The sequence below is a fragment of the Nipponia nippon genome, unplaced genomic scaffold (assembly GCF_047370975.1).
Source record: "Nipponia nippon isolate SJK-2023a ecotype South Korea unplaced genomic scaffold, ASM4737097v1 scaffold_6, whole genome shotgun sequence".
Classification (NCBI taxonomy): Eukaryota; Metazoa; Chordata; class Aves; order Pelecaniformes; family Threskiornithidae; genus Nipponia; species Nipponia nippon.
The window spans coordinates 17,612,658-17,635,470 of record NW_028262380.1 but is presented as its reverse complement, the minus strand read 5'-3'; the positions used below and the strand labels follow the sequence as shown (position 1 = coordinate 17,635,470).

At 39.9% G+C, this 22,813-nt stretch overlaps 1 protein-coding gene across 9 annotated transcripts in view; it reads left to right on the top strand.

Moving 5' to 3' along the window:
- Positions 1–397: 397 nt before the first annotated feature.
- LDB2 (LIM domain binding 2) overlaps positions 398–22,813 on the top strand; it is a 225,160-nt gene continuing 202,744 nt past the window's right edge. For 2 of the 9 annotated variants that reach the window (XM_087737398.1, XM_087737399.1), the window contains exon 1: positions 398–858. In XM_087737398.1, coding sequence (XP_087593524.1) covers positions 727–858 — 132 coding nt within the window. In that variant the 5' untranslated portion in view covers positions 398–726. The remainder of the gene's footprint in view (positions 859–22,813) is intronic. The other 7 variants (XM_087737395.1, XM_087737400.1, XM_087737393.1 and 4 more) reach the window with 5 other exon arrangements.

Below are 22,813 nucleotides of genomic sequence, written 5' to 3'. Positions count from 1 at the left end.
CGCCTCCGGTGCGGCAGCAGGGCCGCCCTCCCTCTCGTCCCCCCAAACTGTTGGTGCGAGGTGCCCCCCCCCCCCCCCCCGCCCCGCCGCCGGGCACCGCCGGGCGCGCGAGGGCTGCGGCAGCCGGGCTAGCCCGGCACGAGCGCGGCGAGCGGGCAGAGCGGCGCGGAGGGGAAGCGGCTCGGCGCGGGTGAATCGCCAGCTGCAAGCGGCGGGGATCGTCGTGGCCTGTGTTTATGTATTTTGTAGTAATCACATTTCTGACATTACCCAAGCGTGCTCCTCGCCGAGGGTGATTGGCTCAGGCAGCTTTTAAACCACCTATATGCTAACAAGCCTTGCTGCCAGGTTCCTGAGGGGTCCTGGCTGGGAAAAATTAAACCCAAACCTTAGACCTGTGTCAGGCGGAGGGGAAAATTATATTTTTGAACTAGTCTGCGGCGCGGACAGGAAATGACCCCTCCAGAAACTGCTGCTTTAAAAGCGAGCGGCGGTGCCTGAAGCTATCCAGCCTCCCTCTCTCTCCGGAGCCTGTGCGCTCCCGCTCCCGCTCCCCCCGCCTCCCGCTGCCGAGGGCTCCCACAGCAGTTCCCAGCCAGTGCGTGCAGCCTGGATGTGTGTGTGTGTGCGCGCTGCTACTTTGTACTGTGAAGAACACACAGCCCATGTGCTCTGTATGGATGTTGATGATACTCTGTGTAGCTTGAATCTCTGCAAGCAGGCAAGATGTCCAGCACACCACATGACCCTTTCTATTCTTCTCCTTTTGGCCCATTTTATAGGAGACACACACCATACATGGTGCAACCAGAGTACCGAATATATGAAATGAACAAGAGGCTGCAGTCGCGGACGGAGGTAAGTCCCTCAGCCTTGTTTTCCTGTGCATGGACCGTGGGAGGTTTCAGCCCGAATTCCAGCTGAAGCGTCCCACTAGACAGTACAGTATATGCAGGCACAAACCCTAATTAATTTAGTAGTTTAATTGGGTAATCCCTCATTATGTTTCCACGCAGAGCAACTCTTTGAGGAGATACCAGCTTAGGCTGAAATCTTGAAATTACAGTACAGCACTTCAGGATTGATTATAATGCTGGTCTCAGGAAATTTCTTTGCCTTAGTGTGTTGTTTGCTCAGGATCTGTCCCGCTGGCATTTGCAGCTATAATATTGCAAGGTATCGCTTGAGCTTTTGCACAAAACTAATTCAGAAATGTTGCAGGTTGAGGGGGAGAGACGAACCTTTCGCTGGTTTGGTTTGGTAAACTCGTTAAAATTAAAAATGAATGATAACAGAAAACAGGAGCAGAGTTTTAAAAACTTATTCCTAGGCTGCACTTAAGGAACACATGTTCAGGACGACCGACAAGAGAAATTCGTGTTTACATTGAGAATGCAGTTGCTTTTAGCGGGAGAGATGATCGGTTCACGACTTTATCATATAGCTGTCAAAAGTACCCAATTAATGTAAACTACATTCTGTTGGTTATGCTTTGTATAATCTGTTAGTGGTTTATACACCCTGGCTTCTACACCCAGATCAGCCACCACAAAGAATATGCTGAATGGGAAGGGGAAATACTTCTGTCACTTAAAGACAAAAAATAGTGGAGGCTGCATCTTGTTATTTACGTCGTTAAATAAAGCACACTTTTTAGTCTGTTGAAGTGAAAACTGCATGGACTGAATCAGGCTGCATTTCTGCCCATGTGTCTGTGTTTGTGCAGCAAACATTCTTGGTGCTGCAATTTTTCGTAGTAGTTTACTAGTGGTGCCCTGAAAACACTTTCAAAAAGTATTCATCTTTTATAGCGAATGGCTTTATACAGAGGCAAATATCTGCCAAATTCGTGCCGTGAAGCATGGTAAAGGATCTCGGATTGATCTGTTTGCTGTATTGTAATTCTTTAAGAGAACATGAGGTTATCATAAAATAAAACACACATGCCTGAATTGTCAGCTAAGCCACGGAGAATCTGTGACGTTTAATGTATATGATACAGCTAACGAGATGTGACCTGCTTTCTGATTGGGTAGCCGCTACGGGGTAACTGCTTTTCTAACACTGTTATCACTGCTAGTCTTAAAACATTGCTGTGGAGTAATTGGTAAATACACTTTGTGCTGGCTAAAAACTCCAAGCAGCTCATTGCTCCCAAAATCATGGCAACTGTTTGTCAGTTTTGCCCCAAGTTGTTGGTTGCGGAGCGTCACTGCCATTTAGATAGAATGAGGGGGCTTGGGGGGTTTATTTGCTAGTGTTTGCTGGTCAGTGTCTTGCAACTACGTTCCTTACGTTCCTGTACGTATTAGTGTAATAATTTCTAGAGTTTTTCACGTGAAAAGAAGAAATATGTATCATTAAGCGATTGCTTCAGGGTTTTATATACAAGCTGTTCTGAAAAGCTGTCAGTGCTAATTTAGTCTTTTTACATACTATTTTAGTGGTACTTCTAATAATTGACCACTTTCTGATTGCAGCTCCTTTACAAATGTTACACTAGAAAAGTTTTGGAGGGACTTGTGAAACAACTTCCCCCTCCTGCGTTGCTGAGGTGTGCTGAGTTAGACTTCAGCGCAATTAATTGCAGTTTTTGCTGTGCACGTTCACGTGGATTGTTGTGGGCAACAAGCGGTAGCCTACTCTGCCTGGCGAGTACTGCCATAGGTTTCAGCAGCATGTTACTTTGACAGACAGTGCTTACTTAATGAAGGCCTTATGCTCCAGCATTTCCTTTATTTGCTCAGAGTAGAACTACTTTTGCCTTGTGATTGTTCAGTGTTTACATTCTGGTTCTCTGTTTTTTAATTTCTGAGCTCCGTGCTGTAAGCATTGCTGTTTGTTGAAATGCATTTTCTGGCTAGCTTCAGCTCATCTCATTCATCCTCCAATTAAAACACCTTCCTTAATAAAAAAAAAACATTGAATTACTTTCCTGGGACACTTACAGTGACTAGGTGTGGACAGCCTGTAAAGAATCATGCTGGCTTCTGAGGCAGGTTGGGAGTGGAAGTTTCGCATTAATTTTACGCACTTCCAAGCATGTTTGGGATTGGTAGCTGAAGGCTTCTGGACCATGTATAACTAGCTCTGAATTTGTTGAATCCAGACCGACGGAGCCCTGCATGTCATGGAAGGAATGTGCTTGTGCTGTGGGTGATACAGGCTTACTGCATGAACGTTTCTCTTCAGGCAGTCTCTGGAATAATGTAGGCACTGGTCTCTGAAGGAGGCTGCTTGTACTCTGTGAGCCCCAGGGGGTAGGTGAGCACAAGCAAAGCAGCTTAAGGGGAAAGGAATTACAAAGAAACTCTCCAAAAGACTGGGGGTAGCAAGCTGGCAGATTCCACTTGGACCCAACTTCTGGAGAGAGCCAGTGGCAAGTGAGGATGCATTAAAAGATGGGAACCTACAGCTCTTATCCCAGATATATCCTTGGCAAGCCTTTGGGATTTTCCTGCTTTCCTACAAAATAAAAATGTTCTTAATAATCCTTTAGAGTCAGATTCTCTTCTGTCCCTTGCAGTGGTGGAAGTTCCAAGGCAGAGCAAAACGTACATAATTTGATAAAGTTGTACAGAGGATGGATGGAGAGCCTATGAAAGGAGTATCTGTACGTCATGTCTATCTGTGTTCTCCCCTCCATCTGTAGAGCCCACCTTTGTAGTGAATTCCTGTAGCTGCTCTCCAGAGCTTGCAGGTAGGTGAGAAATTATTCCAAAAAAGCAATGGCCTGGTAGAGACACCATTAGGGAATCCACCGGTAAATGGCATTTCGACTCCTGCTCTCCCAGCAGCAGGGTCTACGGTATACTGGGGGAGGTGGAAGTGTCCTCAAAGTGGCTCTGCGCTTGGGGACCCACCCTGAGAAATCCACTGCTTCCACGCCGGTTTGTGTTGGCATCGGGTGGAAGGGAATAATAGCTGGTGTGAAGGATGTGCTCAGTGTATTAAGCAGACAAAGTACAGTGATAAAGGTCATTTAGATGCAGTGTGGCTATCTTTGTTGTTCTTGTTTTCTTTAGGAAGAAATGGTAGTCATGAAAGTGAAGAATTAGCAACTCTAGCCTGTGCTAGATGTGCAAACTTTTGCTCTCCAAACTTCTTACAACTTTATGGGCTCCTCAGGCAGAACCTACAACTGCCTTTTTAAATTCAGGGTCAGTCTTAGGCGAAGAATTCCAATCACACCCAGGCAGGGGGTGGTTTTATGATGTAAGTACTGGCAAAAGTCCACCACCTAGCTAATTCTTATGTGATCTAAAGTGAATTAGGGAGTCTGAGTTACTAACTAGTGTACAGGAACACCTTACCTTCCTTAAAAGTTGTTCAAAGAAATCTAATCTGGTAATACTTTTTTCTAAATGGAAATTAATATGTGCTTTCTTAATAATACTTTGGGAGGGTCTAGTGCCATTTTGTAATGCATCAACAATCCTGATTTAAAGAAGTAAAATGAATATTTAAATGTTTAATAATCTCTGGCAGATATAAAGATAAATCTTATTTACTTCTATCGTAGTTGATTAACTTTCTGGTTAACCAAAACGCAGCTGTTTCCTTGCTCTGTGTGTGGTTTTAAGGATTTCATTACCATTCACTCAAACTCAGTTTATCTTCATATTTTTGTATCTGTGTTAGTTTAACACTTCAAGAAAGCAATCCTGTTGTGGCATAATCAGCAGTGTCTTAAGTTCTAGGTAGCAATATGCAACACAGATAAATTAGCTTAAATATTATTTTCTCTGTTTTTCGTAAAACTCAATGTTTAAAAAAAAGCCTCCTTTCCTCTTTGGTGTTGTAAATCCTTTTCTGTTCTAATTTTTAATCATTTGAAATTGCTCACACTTAAAAGAAAAGGTGATTATATCTCGTATATAATTATTTTTCAGTAACATTACAGTGCGCTGTGGATAGATCACTTAAAGTTGCTGACAGTTTAAAGTTTGAGGCGTTGCTTTATTGGCAATAATCAAAGAAACGTATGAAGCCTCTCACTTGTTTATTTAGTCCCCTGTCTTGTTAAAACTTTTGCGTATCACAATATATTAAATTCACCTGTATCTCTCTCTGTCACTACAAGAGGGTACGCTTTGCATCACCATTATATGCAAAACCCAGCTTTCCTTCTGGCTAAGAGAGCAGTGTTTTAAGGGTGACTAGAGAACTTGATTAGTAGCATATTTGTTTTAAAGACAATCAGCTTAATCAAATCATATTAAACTCCTATTAAACTTTATAGTGAATTTAACAAAAGTAGAGATTTCACGATGGAAGAAAATGTAAAGAAAATTAAAAGGAAAATAAAGGCGGATGTTATGATTATTTAAAAGCTACTAAATGGACTGGAAGCTTACACAGACTTTCATATTCAACCAAATATTTAAAGCAAATCAAAGCAAAACAAAATTTCTGCAGTTTAATGGAAGTCTCTTCTTTTACTTCCTCACATTGCTATCTGATGAAATAATCTTTTCTTCTTCTTCCTGATGCATTTTTAATAGATTAGTCATAAAAATCTATGTTGTGACATCACAGTTGTTCACATAGCAACTTAGTATCGCAAACAGATCTCTCATATTGTGTACATAAGTCTGAGTTTGTCCAATGAGTTTGTTTTGTTGAAGAGAAAACACATAAACTTCTGTCTCAAAGTATTTTTCAGGCAATATTCTTTCACCCGCAAATATACTAATACTTAGCAATTCTAGGAACACGAGTAAAGTATTTTAAGAGTACTTATAAACCATGCTTTGCTGAAACTAAAAAGTCAGTTTTAAAAGAAAACCCTTGAACTCCTTTAGGCAGACACTGACTTCAGAATGGATTCAAGGCTCTTTTTACTGATTGTCTTCTATTTCATATAGTTTTTTCATCCCTTTTAAAAATTTCAGTTGCAGCTGTTTTCAATTAAAATTGTTACAAACTAACAATTCTTATGAGGCTGGGGGAGAAAAAAAAAGACTTTACTTCCTTTCCATGCTGATCCTTAGCTTACAATCAGAGATGTCTTACTGCTTCCGCCCCCCCCCCCCCCCCCGAAGTTATAATATAGACTGTAAACTGCACGCATAGGGAACAGGGGGCTTTTGGGGGCAGGGGCTGGTGAGGGGGGAGAGACAGTCAGTGTGAAAGTGTAAAAATGGATTTCCTCTGCAAATCACTCTGAGGCTTACTAGATCATTTTCTATAAAGAAACCTTTTCAACCCTCCCTTTTCTCTTTTTCATTCCTTACTCTTTAAACCATAAATCCACTTAGAAAAAACTTAAACTCGGTCTTTCCCTGATGTAAACAAGATTTACTATGCAGATCCAGTCTCAAAAATAGAAGCCTCTGGATGGTGAGAAGGAACAAAATAGAGATCATAGCAAGGGCCCAGTCCTGCGCTTTTACTTAAGCTGGAGATTTGCCTGCAGTAGGGTTGCAAGATCAGATAAAAAAAATATCATTTGTTTTTGGAATATATACTTACTTTGTTTACAGAAAAAGGGTATGGGTAGACTGCTGAACTCATTGCAATATTTTTAGCTGGACTCCTCACTTCAAATGGTATTTTTTTTGTATCTTTTTTGCCAAAAGTTGCGTATCTGCTGTAAACAGGCATTCCAACCCTGCCGATACTTTGTTTGGTTGCTTCCTTCCCAAGAAGAGCTTTCTTTCCTGCACTGTACTGTGTAAACAGGCCAGCATATATCCTCAGTTTTGCCGGGTGGTCTTTTCCAAAAGTTGTTTCTGGGCTACTTGAAGCCTCAGAGGGGTGATCCTGGCAGGGACAAGGTTGCCCCAAAGTGGCTGATGATTAGTCTCCAAAACAGACTGTGGTAGGGCAGGGCCTGTTGGCCAGGTCTCAATGGTTGTATTTATTAGGCAAAAATAGTAGTGAAAGAAATGTCCTAGAACCCCTGGCTGAAATCTTCTCCCTAGGCTTGTGTCTTTCTTTTCCCCAGTACATTCTTACTGCGTTTGGTTACTGTTAGAATTCCAGAAAGCACTTTATGATCAGAATGCCATTTCCATTTCTGTTCCCTTGTGGTGCGCAGCCATGCCCTTCTAAACTAAAGGCTGTAAATTACTGATCTAAGCTGAGTACACATGGTACTCTTGAGGTAACTGCGGATCAACTAGAACCACCTGCGGACCATAAACCGCTGTATGGGAACAGTTGATGCTTCTGGAGACAACTCTGGCACTTTCGTGCCTGATGCAGCTAGTGAAAAATCACCCACCTGGAAAACCAGGACCTTTGCAGAACTAAATGTGAACTAGGACTTGGTGGCTTTCTAAGCCTATCACGTCTTCAGGGCTCAAGAGTGTTGGTAATGTAGAGTCTTTGCAAAGGCCATAATTTTACAGGAGCAGGCTGTCCTCTCCGTGAGACTTAGGTTGCCTTGGCACCACCTTGCTGTTCATACACCATTGTGAAGACGACATACTCATGATGAAGCTCCTGGCCAGGATGGTGTTCCCGTCTGCATCATACAGGCTTGAAGTATGAGATGTGAGCATGGCAGACTTCTTCTTTATGAATAAATCTGATAACTACAGCCAAATATAAGTGTCAAACTAGAACTTCTCCCTAAGATCTTTCTGTTGTCAATATTCACATCCAGGTACTTGGCCAGGGCAGAGTCACAAACTCATAACTGACACAGTAAAGCCAAAACTTTACGTAGGTTTCTAAATGTGCTTAAAATCTACTGCCTGGTTACCTGCAAACTAAATGGTTAGATCTTTGCGTCCTTCCAAGCAACTAATAAATTAGAACATTGCTGTAGTATCTATCACACATGATCTGCAATACCTGCTGATATCCATCTTTCCTGATTCTAAGCTGCAGAGTCAACTTGCCAAGCCTAGTTAGCTGAGCAGAAACATTCAAATCTGTAAAACTAAAATGCTCAGAAAACAAGAAAGTAAATAGAGTGAAACCTTTAGTTTTATTATTGCTTAAGCTGAAGCATCCTCACCATACCCCATCCCTCAGGAAGGCAGTCAGCAGCACCAGCATTCCTAACCATCTCCCCTTCTACAAACTAGAGATCCTCCAGGGTGTGGTTGGCAAGGCAGGCATGAAACCTGCTTTGCCGCTAGGTTTGCGACCAGGATAGTATTTTACAGTTGGAAAAAGGGAACATGAAATGCCTCGCACCTCTGTTTTCTTCATGCAGTTTACAAAAGTCTCACGCGTGGGTTACGCGGCGGTGGAAGAAGGCCTACAACTCTGTGTTTTACCCCATCCCCCATATCCTGATAGTAACTTGCCTTTTCAGGTCAGTGTCACTGTCTTCCATAATTCTTGTATCCACTTTAAGTACCAGAAATGTTTCCATGTTACTCCATTTCGCATGACAAGAATGTTATTGTGACTACAAAGGAAAAGCTGCTGTAAAACAATTCCTTTAGAGCAAATGAAAATTCTTCGTGTTGAAGTTGTTCAACATCTTGCAGGAGGAACCTTCCTTCCTTTCGGTACTCGGCCAGCATTTCTCCACCTTTCTGCTTCGCCATACCAAGATGTTAAAAACATCGACAGACTATAGATTCTATGTGTGCATTTGCAACCATACCACTTGCTGTAGTGGATGAAGGCAATACAATAGCTCTATCACTTCTACCTAGACTTAATCACTGGAGTATCAGTTAACCCTTAGGGTAATTAGGTAATAATGTTGTTGATGTGATCTAAAGTATCATTTTAAGCAATTAGAAGTTCAGCTATAATGTGCTGCAATTGTGCATTATATAGCGCATCTATCCATTTTACAGAGCAAAAATTACCATATGTTTTGTGGGAAGCTTGGCATTTTGCACTGACTGGAGTTCTGCTTGTATTTACGAACAGCATGCCGGTAAACTATGGTAATAACTCTTTGAAGGCCACACCTATGCACATTGCTGATTATGTTAAAAACCATAGGCCCATTTTAATGAATGTGGTGGCATGAATAATGGGACATGAAAAGCCAACACACTGGGTAAAGGTTCATTACCTGAGTGCAACAAATACTACACGCAAAATTTCCATGACTATTCACTTGAGTTTAACAGTGAATTTGCTTTGGCTATGCTTGTGCTCTTTATGCATTTCTGTGAATGTTTGATCAATGGAGTTTTATTCTTATAAATAATTGCAGAATGCAAATTTCAATTTGTTAAGCATTCCAGACAGAAGTTGCTTATTTTATACAGGCTGAGCTGAGAGGCAGCGTTTCCTGTTTAGAGTTTCCAAAACCTCCCAGATAGAACCATGATACTTAGAAATTAAATACACCAGAAAAGAATCTCTGACTGCTTTGCAGTGAGGACTGAGTGGTGTATGAATGTAAAGCAAATTAATGGCAATGACTGGTGGCAATGGGAAAATTACAGGTCAGTAAATATGATGTAAGTGCATATTTTTTTCATGGGACAGGGCACTGCTTACCGTGCAGTTACTTTAGAAAAATGTAATAAGAAAGAATTGGTGAAAAAATTCAAAGCTTCATGGCATTTTAAGCTCTAGCTCCATCTGTGCTCTTCCAGCCCAGGGTGCGAAACAGTAACACACGATATATGACCAATCACAGCATATAGTCTTAGCAGAACATTACGTGCTTACAGCACACTGCTTGTTTTGAAAAATGAGCAAAAATATGTCTTAAATTTGAATAATTAATGCATTCAAATAAATTGTTATTAATTCCTAGCGACTCTGAGTAGAACGAAGTAGAATTTATAAAATTTGTTATTTGATGTGAATTATTAGCTCATCTCTTTTCAGTACCTCTTAACACTCTGTCAGGTTTAATAACGCAAAGTAAAAAGATCAGTCAAGATGCCAGCGCACCGAGTACACCTCTTCTCTGACGGTGCTGTAAGATTATTTAACACCCACATCAAGAGCATCCTGAAGCAACCGAGTTACACCTTGACTGATTGTTTCATCCAAAGGGCTGCACTTCTAAATAGGCAGCCTAGCCCAGGCTTCCTCGTACAGAGCGGTGTTAGCACTGGTATGTAACCTGAAGCCACAACCTGCGTGTCTAGACTGACAAGAATCCTACCAGTTGAGCCACTGTGACACCTTGTGGCTTACGAAGCAACACAAGCATCTTTTAGAAAACTAACAGGTAAAAACCAGAGGTTAATGGGTGTTGATAAATGCCCTCTCATACGACCATCAACAGAAATCTCTTTGCTGGGTTACTTGATGTTTTTGAGGTATAGTTAAATTAAGCGGTAGTGGGCTCATTTCTGTTCGGGGTCCTTACATTGTGTATTTTACTGTGAAGTGTCATAAAATGGGGCATCGTTTCGCTAAGTCTGACCTGCTGCTATTATCTCCAGTGCTCTGATGTTTGCTCATCATTCAGATTAGATAAAGAAACACTGTTTTGGCTGCAGTACAGAGTAAATATTTTATTTGTTTGCAACCATTAATTTGGTTAACTGAAAAAACGCTTGAAGGGAGTAAAGTACTTTTTGGTGTTGAGTATGTTAAGACAGTAGCAGAGTTAAAAGTAACTAAGATGTAGTAAGCATTTGGCAATGGGCACGCAACTCTGTAAACCCCTGAATTTGGGGTTAAATAGGTCAGTGTTTCAGCTGTGGATAAATCATTAACTACAATGAAGCTGTATTTTGCTGAGAAATTCTCAATAAACTTCAAATTGGGCCAGAAATGCATGGAGCTGAGAAGGAACTGTGCATCTGTAAAGGCTCAGGACCTCACAGGACCTGACACTAGTCTCTTGACTGTCACTCGTTACACCGTCAAGCAAGCACATCCATGTTTTCTTCTATGATGATCCTGAGCATTGGAGAGGCCTTTCCTGTAAACTCATGCATTATGTCCCGTGACACTTTCCTTGGCTCTGACGCTTTCAAAAACTTGGCAACAACTGGGCTGAAATGGTTGCCTTCTGTTGCCAAATACTGACTTATTGCTGAATACGTTCCCTTACAGTGGAAGGGGTCTGCATCCCTCTGTTGTCCCTTATCTTCAGGTACGTCCACAGTGCTGTCACTTAAACATAACACGTAGAAGTATGCGGCCAAACTTGCATTTAACTTTCTGGTGTGGGAAGCAGTAGCAGCCCAGGGCTCAGGGCATGCAATCTACCTTATTTCATGCATTGGTATTTTGATCCTTTGCTGAGCTTTATGGCCTTAAAGATAGGTGGCTACTGATGCTCATGCACAACCCTGTCTTCATGATGTGTACCATTATATTTATTCTAAGATTCTTGGGGCTGGGACCACCTTCTCTGTTCTTGTACGGCACTAGCACACTGGAGTTCTGGTCTGTATCTGCAGCTTGTTCTTAATACTGTGCTATGCATCGTAACTAACTAAAGGCTAAAAGTAGATAGTAGTGTTTAAAATACTTTCAAAACCAAATCTAAATATAACACATACATTTTAATTTCACAAATCAAAATGTTTTAATTGATATTACATGTATTTATGCACTACAGAGAATTATCTGACTAGAAAATACTATAATACTGTAGGTTCTTGGAAAACGACTCTTTAATGTTATTAACACATTTCGTTATTTCTCAAATAATTCAGCACACCGGTGCAAACTTACTGGCTGTGCCAAGAAAGTACAAATATATTTTAGGGCAGCATTCTGCTGGTTGATTTGTACATCTGATATTGTTATTAAACCTATTACTTTCTTAGTGTGGTTCTTCAGTAGTTTCACGTCAATCAGAGAAGCTCATTCCAAGTCCATTTTCTCTTAACAGTGGAAAGACTATCTTATCTTAAATTCCACGGGAAAAGCATATTCTTCTCGATGGGAACTGGTGCTGTGGAATATGTATCTTATTTCATGAGGATTTGGGGAGGGAATATTGTAAAGTCTTGTAATAAATAAGTTCTTGTAGTAAATAAGTAGAGATGAACCAGAGAGGTGGTTCTGGGGAAGAAAGGCAACACTTATTTTTTTTTCTTTTATTGTTTGCACTCTACTGATTTAATTAGCCAGTGAGAACAGACCCACTTTGAATATTAAAAAGACAAAACCGGCTCCCCCCTCCCCCGTCCCCACATCTGTTGCCTTTTGGAGACTACTTACAGTACCAAAACTACCCCGTGTCTGATGGATTTTGCTTTTTAACAGACATTACCTGTATTTGCTTGCAAATAAATGAGGCAGTTATAAATATTTTATTCTGGTTGTGAGGGAAAGGCGCTGTTTAAATTGTCATTTTGAAAGAAACTGGGCTACCTTAAGCAAAACTAAAACATTTTTGGTGTTACACAAATGAAGGTAGTCACAGTCTTGATACATTTCTGAATGGTGATCTAATAGCAATATCTTAATGATTACCATACTATAGAAACTTAAATCGTTCCTGAGACTGCTTGAAGTTGGAAAGAGTGGAGTCCTGCGCGGGGTTATACATTGATCGGGAGCAGGAGAGCACAGATGGCTAAAACTACTGAAATGATCTCTGCTCTATTTCATTACGCTACGGCCTTCTGCAGTATCAATTAGATGGACTGAATTTCAATAAGGAAGGGAAGCAGTTCGCTGCACCTCTGCTGGGTTAGGCCCACCCCTGCACAGGAGCTAGACCTTTCTTTCTAATCGCAGTCTAGAATATGAATATTAATGCCTCATCCTGATCACAGTATTGCAGGACCAAGGGATCCTTGTCCTGCTCAGTGCCCATCCTATTTTGGGACCTTTCATCATCTGTGGACCCCAGAATTCCCTTAGCTTTGTTTAACGCTGCATCTAAAGACAGCATCAAAAAAGGGTGGATTTCTTCAATAGTTTTTTCTCACCATTTTTATAGGCATATACCGTCTACTTTATTAAAATATTTTTCCTGTTGAGAGGAAAGAACTCTCCCAATTTTGCTGAAGGTGGCTTTTTAGAAACACAATTACCTGTATCATTTCCTAGATAATTATTAGGAAGTATATGAAACTATTAGGATCATGGGAACTTGGATAAACCCACCTGGTGTACTAATTTTGTTACCCGAATAGCTGCACTAAGCTTGAGAACACTGAGTGTGATTATAAGAGTCAACTGAGAAACATAAATTGAGAGCTCAGCCCAGCAGTCTTTCCCTTCCTTAGAGATTGATGGCACACAGATGCACGATTGCAAATAACATAGTTTGTGGGCCAATGGTGCTGTTGTGATTTAAAAAAAAAAAAAAAAATCTTTATCACAAGCTTCCTAGGTTTGTTTCAGCCTGATCTTGTAACTGCAGCTCCTCATCCCATGCAAAGCTTTCCTCTTTACGTCAATGAAATGAGCATTTGGCCCTGTATACAAGGGTGTTAGAAGAAGGTGCAGAAGCTGGTTTGGCAAAAATTTGTTTTGTAGAACCTACCTATTCTAATGGCTTTAGCAATTTTAGGTGACTTAGTTCTTACAAATGAATTTGAGGCACCTTAAAAGGACTAGAAGGGCATATTCAGCTTTTAAGTGTTGTCCATAGTTGGCTCTGTGATAAAACCATATGTTCAGGGGTTTAGATTATGTTTGCACTTGTAATTTCACAAATGCCAAAGGTATACTAGAAAGCATGGTTAAGAACAAGCAGCACTTGCTATTAAGCAAGCAGCACGCTATTAAGGAATATTGTGTAGCAAAACAAATAACAGAAAGGGGGTGAAGTTTTTTCTCCATCAGAAATTTAACTAGAGTGAAACGTATTGCCCATAAATTAGCAGAATAGTAGGTTGATCTGGCAGGCTGTATGAAGTACATCATTTAGCTGAGCTTATCCACACAATCCTTGAAAGTGGACTCCGAAGCCTACATTGTTAGCTGTATTAATAAATAATGAATTTTGTAAGATTTGTTATTAGGTTCATTCTTCATTTGTTTGGTTTTAATACCAATCCAAACCAAATCCTGGACATTCATAGTTAATATTTTTCAACGTTTTTCTCCAGCAGCTACTAGCCTCTGCTGCTTTACCGGGAAGGGGACAGGAGACGATTAAATGAAATTCATAGCCTCTTAGTGTCTGCTCAGCCCGCGACTGGCAGCATGTGGGGTTTGTGGCTGCTGACCTGGCAGACTTACAGCATTTTTATGACGTCAGGTGCAGACATCATGGGTCTGTGCAAGCTAAATATGGGCTTCAAACCCCTCCTTCCTGGTTGCTTTAATTTAGGAGACTATGGACTTCTCGCAGTAAAAATCAGAGCGAAAGAATCGAGCCGCTCATTACAGTTGCGAACTTGTGTGCTTGGCAGCATGGCCTTGGTTACTGGGCCCAGCAGCTTTTTTTTGTAGATGCGCTTTCTGTATAGTGCTTTATTTGTTTGGTATAGTAAATGATAATTTGCTGCTTTAATAAGTGAAAAATAGATGCAGCTAGCAAATCTGAGTTCTGCTGAAATAAATAGCAAATTCTTCATTAGCTTGAACAGCACCAGCGCCATATATCTATCTTAAAGTATGGATTCCTTCAGTTTGTTATTTGTATGAACCTTTGGAGTTCTTTTGCTAAGAAAATGAGATTGAAATAATTATCTCTACAAGGTTTTATATATGTTGTCAAAATGTTACTGTCTGTTTCACACTCAGTGGCATTTAAAACCTGTGGGTGCATTCCAGGCCATAAAATACATAAAATTACAAAATAACAGCCACTTGCATTCATAGTTGTCTCCCTTGCATCTCCTTAGTGATTTATTTATTTCTAGGAATTGCATTTGAAATTCCCAGACATCTAAACCTTTTTCAGCATCGAACTGACCACTCATCTTAAGAAATCATTTACATCAGCACCAACTCAATCATTGACAAGGGCTGGAGGAAACGAAACATCTGGGATCTATTAAGATTTTTATTTATGCTTTTAAATATTGAAATGTGTATTGCTGCTTGCCTTTTACACTTTGAGCATGAATCCATTAAAGAAAGCTCTCACAACACAAACAGTTGCATGGTAAAGTGATTTGGGCTAGGAAGCTGGGACTCCACCATGTAATTGTTGAGGAATCGCAAGGAAAGCGATGACTGTGGTGAATGTCGGCTTATTTATTTATTGTGGCGATAGAAAGACTTTGGGAAGAACCTGGTGAAGATAACAGACTCTTCAATTCTCTTGTGGCTTCTCACAGAAAATGCTTCGCTGTTGCATTTATCTGCTTTCTATACACCGTGCCTTTGAGGTGCAACCTCGTTGGAGTCTTCAGTGAAAGTGTGATGGCCTGAAATTTTCGCACTACCACGCTTTCAAATAATCCCCTACTTGCAACCTCATCGAAGGGCATTGGTTTTCATTATTAGTTTGCCTTTGTAATCAAGTAATATTTTTGGAGGGGGAAGGAGGCTGTTAGGCCAGTAGCCCAGGCCTCATCAGAAGTCGGCCGAGTTTCCACAAACTCTGCTAATTCTCTTCATCTCCCCTGCGCTCCGCCGGAGCCTGTGGAGGGAGCGGGGCGCGGGATGAGGGGATTAAAGCCTCTGAGGTGCTCTGTCACCACAGCACCAGGCAGATTGTAAATATATTGTTACAGACAGACATGTGGGCACCAGGCAGTGCTGCTTCTGGGCTTTTTCAGAGCTCGGTTAAGGGAAGGTCTGAGCTGGAGTACTGTCAGGTTTTCTGCAAGGCAGCCCCGCACCTAGAAGGGAACGGCCATGTCTGAATGAGGCAACTGTTGTGTTGGGGCCTAACTTTTCCAGACTGCAGGCTCTTATTGTCGCTTTGTAAATACACTTCTCTGCCTTGCTCTTCTTTCAGCCCATACATTTAATTTCTAAACTAAGGAATCCTGTAGGCTGGTCTTTTTAATCAAATACTTGCAGACGGCCCTTAGGGAAGGAAAACACCCGGAGGGGTTCCTGCTGGAGGAGCCTCCAGCAGAGCGCGTGCAGTATGGCAGCGCTGCCGGTGCGCAGACGCCTGGGTCGGCAGCACACACAGCGCCTGGGATTCTCCGCATCAAAAGCAAAAGCTGAGGGAGTGGCTCGAGTTAACTACCAGTAAGTAACGGTATCCTATTCTCACTGGGACCAGTCACTAGAGGGGGTGAGATCTCATATATTAACCTAGAGTATTACAGGTATTTTGGGGGAAGATTGTAAATCCTATTTATAGTGGCTGGTGGAAAGAGGAGCTCATTATCAGGTAGCAGTCCTTCAGCTGAGGCCGAGTCCCTTCCATCCCACAGAAACCCTCTTGTAAAATATATTCGGGATTTTGTCTATGGCTTGCTGATTTTACTGGAGACTCTGAACACAATATCTGGAAAGAATTAATTGGAAACCATGCCATTTTGGGAGAAGAGGAAGGAAAAGGATTCGCACTTGCAGATAATTGGTGCATTCAAGGTATGCTTTCCATAGTGAGTTTTACCAGAATTTTCCATTCTTTCCTTTTGGATTCAGGAAAGTAGGAGAATAATACAGTAAATGGTGAAAGTTAGCTTTAGGAAGGGAAAGGTTTTCAGAAGCGACTTGCCAGCAAATATACCAGTCTGACTGACCATGAACAAAACGAATGTTTAAATACCATTTTTATAGACAGTACTAACCCAAAGGGAACAGTAAAAGCAGAAGGGTTTGCTGATGCAGCATACAGTGTCTTTAAAAGGGCATTTTGAAGTTTGTTGCGACCTGACATGAAAGTGCAAGATTGGATAATATCCTGTAGTGAAGACAGTTTCCTTAGTTAACTTCTAGTACCTTGATGAGCTCAGTGAAAAGCTAATATATTATTTATCAACAAATGTTCACTAGATTACAAAGATTTGAATATCCTTCAGGATTTCCCTTTGGGTGTTGCCACAACGTACACATGAAAATGTTAGACATGTCAGCATACAAACTTAAAGAATAGTGAAATTAGTTGAAGTTTCACCCAGAACCTCCATTGCTGATACAGGGAACTGCAATGAATACAGATGATTCCACCACTGATTATAATTCAAAATACCAATGCTGTGGGTTTTTCCTTTTAAGTGACATTGTAAGAGATTTTTTTTTTCCCAAGTTTAAATTGGCATTTCTTGTTCATTTAGAGAGGTGCACAATGTTGTAATAGCTGATGACCTAAATTTATGCTATGAATGAAAAAGCACATTTACAAAATCTTGGAACTAGATTGTAGTGTGGCAATTTTGTGAAAGACTGTTCGCTCAATGATTAGTTGCAGCACTCTAAATGTGCTTCTAAACTCTAAATGTGTTTCAATTCAGTTTTTATCACTGAGAAATAGAGAAATAGGTAGCTTATTAAAGGCGACCACATCCTTTTATGCAAATTTAATGCACTTGGCAGGTTTATCATGATAAATGGTGAGGATGAGATCGTTCATGATATATCTCTAATCTTTTCTGTGAAGATGTTCATGTCTTGGAGGAAGTAGCCCCTTGAGAGCTCAGACCTTTAGAAGTATGTGGCAGATGGTGATGTCTGCAGAGTCTCTCAGATTGCTTTGAAGTTCCTCCAAACGATGCCTTCAGTTACTGTGTCTGAGGTTTTGCAAGCTCTCTTGCTTCGTCTCTCCTTTGGTGCCCTCTTCCCTCCTCCACCACGTTGTGTCCCCAGGTTGTTTCTCATACTGGGAAAACGCACCACATCCTTACAGAGTGCATCTCAACTTGCTCCCCAGTCCTGTCATATCTTTGCCTGTAAAGTTGTGCTTCCATTAGGCATCTTGCATATTTTAAGTGCAGTGGTTCACAACAGGAAAACAATAAAACAGAACAAATGTGTTAGAGAAGCCTATCTATCATTCATGCTTTGTGTTCAGTTTTTGAGTAAATCTTTGGAGCCCGCATCAGCACCAGTGTCATATTAACTAATTCATAAATTTTAATCAATTACCAATAGTAATTAGGCTAACTTATCTTTAGATTAGTAACAAGAAATGGTTACGTTTTAATGCTGCTGCAGGGAGTCTGAAGGAACTCACAAAATCAAAAAATGCTGCAAAGCTTTTTAAAATCAAAACCTAATTTACTGGAATATAGCTAATGAAATAGAAACAATAGAAAAGCATAAAATAATAAAGGTTACAGATCTGAGCAACTGTGTATTTTGAGAGCTGAATATTTTCACCTTTTTTCAGTTGGCCTTGGTTGATCTCAGTTTGGATGGGCTTTTTTCCTGAAATCAAGTACCAAATTTCATGTAAATTTTTATACCTGTCATATTTGCTTTGTAAGTTCACATTTTAGAATTACTCTTCTTAAGTATTTCTGATACCATCTTCACTATACATAATCTTTTGTGTAACAATTGATAATATTTAGTTAGGTATACATAAATTTTTAGTGTCTAGGATATTTTTGGCATTACTTTTCTCTCAAATGCAATTCCTACAACTTGATCCCTTTAAAATATCTGTATTTGCAATGGTTTTTCAATCATGGCCTACCGAGTCCTACTAAAACCACAAAAAAATCACATATTAATATTTCAAGTAGTACGTTAATAATTATTGTGCTATTCCTCAGTCTACTGTATGCTGTGTAACAAAGCTTAGCTTCTATTAAGACTAAGACCTAAATATTTCTGTTTGCATTACACTTTTACTGTTTAAACCACCCTCGAAGGCTTTTTCCTTCTTATATATGTAGGAGCCATGGCTAACTATGCTGTGATACCCAGTTGCTTTTAAAATGAAGAGGGCCAATGAGCTGTGTATTATTGAGATGTGATTTCAGGAAAATTCGGGGAATTCATTAACTTCTGTGATTAGTCCAGTTTAAAAGTTCTTGATTTTGAGGTTGTACTTGCAACTGTCAATCTATGAGATTAAGTAACTTCTCCTTGGACTGTTGGCAGTTTTTATGAGGTGTCAGTAATTAAATTTTGAAGGCACATTAGTACATCTTCATCAAAATATGTTTTAGGTCCTTGTTATTATGATTTGCAAAACATTATAGTTTCATATCACAATGTAGTTGATTTAAAAAAAAAGAAAAAAAGGAAAAGCCCTGAAAAAAAGTTCCACAGACCTGACTCAGCTGTCTGTGATCTAGAAAGGGGTATGAAAAAATTGTAAAATCTCCTTGTTAAAATTCTGCTTGTGAGTTAAGGAAAAGACCGTAGTGACTTTTCTGTCTCTGACATTCCCTTTGTTTCTGGTTATTGCTATAGCATGTCATTCCAAGGTGATTTATGGAATCAGTTGGAACGATTCTAGATATATAAGAATTCATTTGCAGAGCAAAGAGGGGTTTTTGCCTTTGGAATGGAAAAGAAAGTCCAAAATGATAGTTACAATCTTTAATTTATATATATATATACACACACACACACACACACAAATATATTCTCCTATCTAATTGGTACTTTACAGTCTAAGTCTACAAGGCCTATCAAAAGACTTATTTCCCTTCCATAAATAATTCTTGCAGTTCTAATCCAGACCCAAAGAACGCTTTAATAATGATGTATCTTGTACTATATTTTAATAAATTAAGTGACTGAATGCAAAGTTATATTAACCCCCACTCAGAGTACCTGCCTGAAATGTCTACCTTTGCATTTCTTCCCCCGCATTGAACTGGCAAACCAGTTGTACATGCGAATGAAATAATAAATACTTATCTGCTTGCTGCCCTTCCTGCGAATGCAGATTTTTCTGGAGGAATGTGGGACAGACCTGGCAGTTGATTCAGTCCGTTCCGAAACCTTTGGCCCGTGCCAGGGCGACTGAATCGGTACCTGTGACTTGCTGTGCTCTACCACAGATTATATTAAAGCTTAATGGACAAGACTGTTGGAGGCAATCTGGCCATGACCAGAAGATTCATTTGTTCAAATTTCACCTAGTTTTCTGATTCAGCTGTTAAAAATATGTCTGGGCCGTCTGTGTCCCTCTCAGTTGCTGTCCTTTTTGAATGAGCCATGCTGCTTGTCTTTTATTTGTTGAGCAGCACCCTTTCTTTCTCAGCCTGCTTTCAGGCCCAGAGCTAGACATCCTCTGACCTAACTCTTCTTGTCCTCTGGCCCTGGAAAGATTGTTAATAATACAGTCCTACGTTTTTGCTAGTGAAGTTCAGTAATGAATATTGTACTTCTCTGGATCATTTCTTAGGCTTTCTGGAGCAGCACCCAAAAGACCAATATATTCACAATTCTGAATTTTCCAACTTTGATGTTAATTTAGTTGTAGTTTTTTTAATAATACCAAAATAAAATATTTTCAGTATTATTCTGAAAATCATCATAATCATCATACATCCATGTTGCAGATGAATATGCTGTACAGTGGTATCAGTCAAGAACGTCCTGAATAGTACATACATTGCACACATTGTGAATCATAACCCAAATCTTTTATCTAGGGCATCTTTTGACAGTGCTTATGAGTGGATTGCTATCTGGCGATCTAGTGATCTTCAGAGGAGAAAAGCTGCTTAACTGGAGAGGGAAAAAAAATAGGAAAAGGGAAAAAAAAAAAAAAAAGATAATGCCATTAAGACTAAATGCTTCACCAATAGCTAATATCTGTGTCCACACAACTGATGAGACTTTTTAATCAATAATATGCACTGATAAAAAGGAGGTTATGTGTGCCAGTGTGGAAAACCCAAAATATTTACTCAACCGTCTGTTTGCTTTTATAGTAGCAACCAATCTAGACAATTTTAATTGCTAACTGTGAACAAAGAGGAAACACTAAAATAGCTGTGAAGTTTCCTTTTTTCTTTTCTTTTTCTTTTTTTCTTTTTGGAAATCCTTTGCACAACTGTTGGTTTAGTAAATGAACACATTTTTAAACTTTAGACATCATACATGATAGCTGTATAAACTAGCCAGAGTCATTTCACTTACAGGAATGCCAGCAAAGCTCTGAGAACTAAAGCAGACCCTAAAGCTAGCTTTAATTGTCCTGGCTGTGTGGGCACAAACATGGAGATACACTGCCATCTCTTCTGCATTGCTTGGCCCGCCTGCCTAGAGAGAGAGAGATCAGGAAAGGACAGACTGGCATAAACCCTCATGCTCAGTTCCTGGGAACACCATGAAAAAACAGATTCAAACTCAATAATGCTGCGGGCCAGCTAACAGAGTGAGGAAAATATTGGCAAAGTAACAGCTTTGGTTTTAGAACAGCCCTGAGGCTTTTATTTTTGTTAGGCAGTAAGAGTAAAGATAGTTGATAGATGCTATTTAGATTAGTCAGCTTTGATGCTCTCTTTCTAATACTAAGGATTGCTTTAAGTAAATATTTTTATTTTTTATTTTTCCGTAGAGGAACCTTCCTCAGGACTTAACAGATGGGTCAAGAAGGGTCACTTGGTGATGATCAATAGAGTAGCGCTTGTTTTGTCAGGAACGTAATTTAGCAATGAGTGTGCACAATTGGCCTGTGTGACCATTGTGTTTATACAAAGGCCAGAACTGATACATGGCTTGAAATAGGTTACTTGACCATTTTCCGTGAGCTCTAATACAGAGAGGAGAAGGTGAAGGACAAAATCTAGAAATATATCTGATATCTTATAGCTGTAAAAGGAGACGATATTGCAGGACTCCCCTCTGCCCCCCCCCCCCAGTATGTAAGAAAATAATATATGTATGAAAGAAGGCAAAATATTGTAAGCTTCTAGGATGGTCTGCAGCCAAAAAGTGGCAATTCTACTTACTGAAATAGAATAGGCAGTGTGTTCTCAACAGGAGGATATTGCCAAAAGGAGCAACTGAATACATATTCTATAAAAAGTATGGGTTTCGGTCCTGTGAATTTCTCGTAGTTGAATCCAATATCACTTAGGAGAGTGCAGAGCCCTTGAAAATGCACAAAACCAAAAGCCTAGAAAGTTCTGTTGTCGCTTTTCCATCCACACTCCCCACCTGATTTTGTCTAAGAATCATGTTTGAAATTTTAGTTAAAAATAATACTGCCAGCTATATAAAAATAAAAAAGCAAGAAACCAGAATTCCTTGACAGTAGTGCTATAAATAAAAGACATTTTTTTTTAAAAAAAAAAAAAGGTCTGATATACCTAGCACTGTTTATTATGTTGTCTTCAAATTTGCATAGTGTTTTCTACCTGGTAGTGAAAATATATTAATACTTTTTTTTTTTTTTTTTAAATCTGATTGTGGTCGACTTCTGGGAGGGATTTTCTGGGACTGGTTGACCTGCAGGACTACTTCTAAGGACTTTGTAAAAGGTTACTAGGAAGAGCAAACTCCCTGTTGGCAGCCTTTTATTTGCCTTATAGGGGTTGGCATATCTTATGTTTAAAATTTGTAGGTGTCTGCATATCCAAAAAAAAAAAAAGGAAAATGGTGCATTGTTTGGTTTCATTGTCAAATTTTAAACACTAACTCCATTGTGCAGTGTCTGAATTACAAATGAACTGATTCATTGTCCTCTACTTGTGTCCTAATGTGCAGGCTCAGAGACCTCAACATCCACTGAAGTTCATTAGCTCTGACTGTAGCTTCCAAGTCTGTTTGCTAATTGATAAAAATACTAAACAAAGCCTTAAAAAGGTCATCATCACCCCCACCAAAAAAAAAAAAAAAAAAAGAAGAAAGAAAAGGAAAAAAGGCCTGGATGCCTGAGTTGAACTGCCAGACATTATCTGCTTAAATTCTCAAAGATAGTGAGATCTGCATGAAAACTAAGAAAGAGCATCTTTAGGCTGAACACATTCTCACATGTCAGTGCTCTCACAGGCTGGCATGTCAGAAGAGGCTTTGCAGTTTTGTTTTTTAGGGTGTCACAAGTTAGCACAAGCATGCAAACCTTCTACATTGCATGAAATTTTATGAAAAACTGGTCTCCTCAGATAAAAGTATGAAGGAAGTGCATAAATTCTGATGTTTTCCTTCCATCCACCCTCCATCTTGCTCCCATTCAGAAGGTTAC